The 5,411-nt window shown below is 37.7% G+C and overlaps 2 protein-coding genes across 3 annotated transcripts in view; both read left to right on the top strand.

The window, feature by feature from the left end:
• Positions 1 to 531: 531 nt before the first annotated feature.
• Positions 532 to 1,637, top strand: LOC122083736. Its single transcript, XM_042651620.1, has 3 exons — positions 532 to 842; positions 997 to 1,114; positions 1,215 to 1,637. The coding sequence occupies exons 1-3, from the start codon at positions 679 to 681 to the stop codon at positions 1,509 to 1,511; spliced, it is 579 nt and encodes a 192-aa protein (XP_042507554.1). The 5' UTR covers positions 532 to 678; the 3' UTR covers positions 1,512 to 1,637.
• Positions 1,638 to 3,212: 1,575 nt separating this feature from the next.
• LOC122083626 (B-box zinc finger protein 19-like) overlaps positions 3,213 to 5,411 on the top strand; it is a 3,429-nt gene continuing 1,230 nt past the window's right edge. The window contains exons 1-3 of one of the 2 annotated variants that reach the window (XM_042651492.1): positions 3,213 to 3,533; positions 3,667 to 3,787; positions 5,187 to 5,283. In XM_042651492.1, coding sequence (XP_042507426.1) covers positions 3,695 to 3,787; positions 5,187 to 5,283 — 190 coding nt within the window. In that variant the 5' untranslated portion in view covers positions 3,213 to 3,533; positions 3,667 to 3,694. Of the gene's footprint in view, positions 3,788 to 5,186; positions 5,284 to 5,411 lie in introns of both variants that reach the window. The other variant, XM_042651491.1, reaches the window with a different exon arrangement.

Consider the following 5,411-nt stretch of genomic DNA (forward strand, 5'->3'; position numbering starts at 1 on the left):
CATTAAGTGAGGCTAACAACCAAAAGCAAAAGGAAAAGAGGGTAGACCAGACCAACATTGATCGTGTTGTACGAGGAGCATACAAGAAGACATTGAAGAGTTCTTATTCTTCAGCCATGGATTCAGGTATGCCTAAAACTTGTTTTTGTAGTGTTTGTCGTACATGCTTATCGATCTTCATGAATCGTTCCGCATTTATTTTCTTTCAAGGGGTTCATAGAGTTTTCTTTTTTCAAGTTTTTAACGTTTTCCCATTATTGTTTCTGCGTACCAAATGCATCTTTTCATGATATTTGATTAGTGTGGGCATAGTTTCAATATTTGATCTTGTAGTGTTGTAAGGAGAAGGAAGCATCAGGGAAGCTTCTCAATTCTTGGATTTTTGTCCATGGCAAATATACCAGTAGGACCAGTACTTCAGGCCTACCTGTAATTGGTAAAATTTGACATTCATGGTCAGAAGTTAACAGATGTAAGCAAACATCTCAACGAGTAAGCACAAGTTTCGTCCTTTTTTCACAGTGAAGAAGAACAGAGGTTGGGTGAATATCTGTTCGTAAATTTGAAAGAGAGGTTGGAGACATTTTGGAAATTTAGATTTATAAAAAGGGTCACAGGAGCCAAGATCTAGCACTGAGATTACAGAGAGAAGGGGAGAGGGATATTGTGAGATCAGAGATGGAAATTGAGGAGATAAGCAGCGTTTCAGCACTTCCACTCCTTTCCTTGAATCATATTTCCTTGTTGTGCAGATCTGTTCCAACTTCAGCCACTTTTTATGAAGAGGTTTTGGGCTTTGTTCACATCAAACGACCTTCTTCTTTCAGTTTTAATGGAGCCTGGTTAGTTCAACTTCAAATGCTCTCTGTGTTTTTATGTTTCTGGGTCTCCTTCTTCATCTTCTTCTTCTTCTTCTTCTTACCCTTTAATTTTTGGTTGATCCAACTATAACTACTAAACTGGTTTTGCTTCTTGATTTTTATGACCATGTCTAAGGTTGTTCAATTATGGAGTTGGGGTACACCTAATTGAGAACAATTCGGCTAACGATGAGTTTGATATACTGTTTCTTTCAAGACCCATTAATCCACTGGACAACCACATTTCATTCCAGGTAAGAATAAAACTTTTAAATCTAAAAAGTTTTGATCTTTATTGTTGCTAGCTAGCTAACTGATCTACTCTGTTTCTGAAATGTTTTTTTTTCCTTTTAGTGCCCAGATATTGGTGTGGTTAAGATGAGGTTGGAGAAGATGGGGATTAAGTACGTGACAGCAGTGGTTAATGAAGGTGGGATTAGAGTGGATCAAGTGTTCTTCCATGACCCCGATGGATATATGATTGAGATCTGCAACTGTGAGAACCTCCCAGTGCTTCCACTCTCTTCTCCGTTTCTCCCAGAGCTTCCTGTATCCTCCTCTTTTAAGGCGATCAAGGGGAGAACTTGCAAGAAAATGGAGAATGCAATGATGGAGAGCTTAAGTATGGAGATGATGAACTTCTCATTTTAAGTTATAATTAAGACTGTTTCGATTGAGTTTTTTTATCAAACTTCAGTCCTGTCTGTGTGTAATGCGTCTGAGATTTGAAACTTGGTGACTGGAAATAAATAAATCTCATTTGGGTTCCATGAAAAAGGAGTGAAGTAGTATTGAATTAGGCATTTCTAATTTCTTAAAGCCAGTTATAATCAACTGCTAAAATGATTTAATCCTACAGTGCACTGTTTTTAGGAGGGTTAAACCAGCGACCTTCCTTCGACTTAACGTTAGCCTCCTACTTCCTAGCAGCAAATCATTGAGCCATCCGTAAAATGGTGTCTAAAGACTATAGTCATGGTTTAAAATTTTGCCCAAATTTTTGTACCAAATATGGGTTTGTATGTGGTCGATATTTTGTGGATCGCATCCGTGGGGGGGCCTCGGCACACCCTCACCTCAAAGTAGAATAACACACTCTTCAATAATATCCGTGTGGTAGGTCAGAGTAGGGTTGTAATATTGTGTAGAAATGGACCCCAATGTCTACCACTCACCTATCAAGTATCAACTCAAAAAAAAATCAGAGACCACCAAGGGACTACAATATGGTGCATGAATATATATGACATAGTGTGCACACATATGAGAGGATGTATTGAAGCTCAATCTAAAATTGACACCTCATTGAGGCACTTCTCTATGCCACTTTTTAAAAAACTCTAACGACCTTTTTTTTACGGGAAAGAAAACTTTGTTTGGGAGCATGGCTTACACCAACACTCCATGTGTCTATCATTTCCTTATGAAGACATCTGTCCTCAGTGGGAAAGGAGTGAGATGGGCACATATAGCATTAGCGTAGGCCACGCTCACAAACAGATAACATTTCACCGTTTTTATATAAGAGAGTTGTCAGCTACTTGGGTGAAAAGAGAATCTCTTCTTTTAAGGTCATTTAACACTATAATTGAATTCTTGGAATAATAAATAGGAAGCTACTTGGGTGAAAAGAGAATCTCTTCTTTCAAAGTCATTTAACACTAAAATTGAATTATTGGAATAATAAATACAAAGAGTAGCCTACACAAGCAAAAAAACACCAATGACTACGAAGAATCATTTCAATTTTGAAGGAACAAAGGGATAATTAAAAAAAAAAGTAATAATAACAAAAAAATAAAGGGTGAGTGCTTCTGAAACATCACATTTAATCAGAATCATTAATTTATTTTGCATGAATCTTAGTCATTCATAAAAAGTTGCTCGTACATAGAACTAATTGTGGTTGTTGCAGGCACAATTGGTTAATATCGCACCCTCCCATTGATCATAGATGCTGGTGTGTATGTATGCTATGGGGTAGCGTTCTCTCCCCCTTTTATTTATGAAAAACAACCAAAACTGTTATCATTTGATTTATATCATTACTCACTTTGGATAAGGATACGATATAATACATATATGATTTTTCTCAACAATAAGATGGATAGTATATTAGCATCGGTATCATGCTCCACTATCACTCCTTAGCATTACGTAGGCATTGTTTATTGTACGGAGACATGGGTTTAGGATTATGATCACTACCATGGGGTATCCATTTTCCTCTTGAAAAAAAAAAACTGTCGGGTGAGGTGAGAGATTTGAGAATGTGGAGATATGAAATTAGTCGCTGAGAGGCCCACCACCTCCAAAACTTGTGGCCAAGAAGAGACGAGTGACACAACTTCATGGGTTTGTAGGGATGAGTTCAGTGTACAGAGTACCGCAAGTTCCGTTTTCCTCTTTCACCTCTCACTATCCAATGGAAAATCTTCTCCCTCTCGCTCTCTCTCTTCCTCTCATTTTTGGTGGTCACAGTAAGCAGTCAAGCACGCCTTCCCGAAGCTCCCTACGGACCCATCTTCCCCACCTCACTTCTCTCTCTCTCTCTCTCTCTCTCTCTCTCTCTCTACTATCCATTACTTCCATATTTCTATCTTTCTTTTCGATCATCACCAGAAAACGAACACTTGTTTAATCCAAAAAACACACCAGTAACCAACCTTACCAGTAAGTCACCATCCAAGAAATCTCATCTCCCTGAGTTGCGTTTCTTCATTTGTTTTCTCACTTGATTGCTTTCTTGTTGATGGCCCTTTGCTTCTCTTATTCGTTGATTTGTAACGATGATGTTGAAACGAAGAGAGGAGAAATGAGATGAGGACGGAATTATGCGAACACTTTGCGACGTTTGCGAGAGCGCAGCCGCCATTCTTTTCTGCGCCGCCGATGAGGCTGCTCTTTGCAGCTCTTGTGACGAGAAGGTATACCTGCCCTGATACCGTGCTAACTTTTCTTCTCCCCTGCTTCTTCTCTGGTGTTGATTGTTTTGAATTTTGGGTTTTAGGGCCACCAGAAATCGCATTTTCCCCTTTTGATTAGTCTGGGTTTGTTGGGTTAATCAAGCAATTATCTCTGTCTAGATGTGATTGGGGGTAAAAATTAAATACTATTAGGATGTCTTGCAACATAACAACGGTATTGGACTCTGCAGGTTTCATTCTGTGATCCAATTTTAGTTACTTGCCGTTGTGTTCTTAGTCGTTTTATTAATTTATTTATGCCCAAGCATTGATCACCTTTTTTTTATATATATTTTTTTATTTGTTATAATTATTTTTTTTTATAAGATTTAGTGTTTTTTAGTTTGATATTTGAATTGCAAAGTGAAACTGGTGTATACAAATTTCAACTTGAAGGAAAAAAAAATAATGAACATTAGATGCAAAATTTTTAAAATTTGTATAGAGGGAGAAGATGTAAACTATGTATCTGCATTTTAACAGTTTACCACGATAGCAATGAACTATATTCCCTGTTCCTGAAAATTTGTGTGTATGTACTGTGTTATAATTTGCAAGAGATAGGTTCTTGTGGTGGTGATTTAAGTAGAGGACGTGTATTTATCAGGCACTTGATACCAAAGTCAATTTCAGCAACTCGGTTCTTTTTTGGGCATTAGTGGTGTCTTTGGAACAGTTATCTGCGGTTTCTTCTAGCTCACTCTGGCTTTATTGGCCTTGGAGATTTCATCTGTAGTTTTTGCTTGGCTCATTCCCTTAGGAAAGAACTATGTAGTCTCTCATGCTTCATCAAGAGGTGCATGTGTTGGTCTTTTGGAACTTCTTTTTTGTCCATTTTGTGGCTAACATGGCTCCTTTGCGCATATGCTACTGTTCTCCTTGTATCTCTGTTCACATTTGTATTTAAATTTATTTCCTTTTAAGTTCTATTAAAATAGAACTTTGCCTTTGGGGTTCAAGAGCTTTATCTTGGGTTGCTTTATTTGAAATTTATTTTTATTTGACATTTTGACTGCAATTAAAAAGATTTTTTTCCTGCAGCAGCTCCTTTAAAGAGTAGTTGGCGATTTTCTTGAAGATATAAGAAGTGAATTTATGGTTGCAAAACTCAATGATTTTTTTAACATGCCAATGTTGTTATTATAATATAACAAGTAAGTTGTGATAATGGACATATTGAGTAAATTGGAACAGTTCGAAAAGATTGCAATGGTGCTTGGAACTATGTCTTCATGAAATTCTTGTTTTGGATTGTTTTTTTGCATAGGACAATTCTTATGTTTTGCAATGTGAACGAAGTCTGAATTTGATCCACATATTATGGTGCATTGCTAATTTTTCCTTTATATTGGAGTGACAGGTCCACCTGTGTAACAAACTTGCTAGTCGACATGTACGGGTCAAGCTAGCTGATCCTAGTGATGTTCCTCGTTGTGACTTGTGTGAAAATGCACCTGGTATGTATTTTCCTTCCCCCCCCCCCCCCCCCCTTTTTTTTTGGGGGGTGGGGGGGGGGGAGTGGTTTCTGGTTATTTTCTTCTTTTTGTTAAACTGTTTAATATGCTAACTTCTCCCCCCCCCCCCC

This window comes from Macadamia integrifolia, chromosome 7 (genome assembly GCF_013358625.1).
Source record: "Macadamia integrifolia cultivar HAES 741 chromosome 7, SCU_Mint_v3, whole genome shotgun sequence".
NCBI lineage: Eukaryota > Viridiplantae > Streptophyta > Magnoliopsida > Proteales > Proteaceae > Macadamia > Macadamia integrifolia.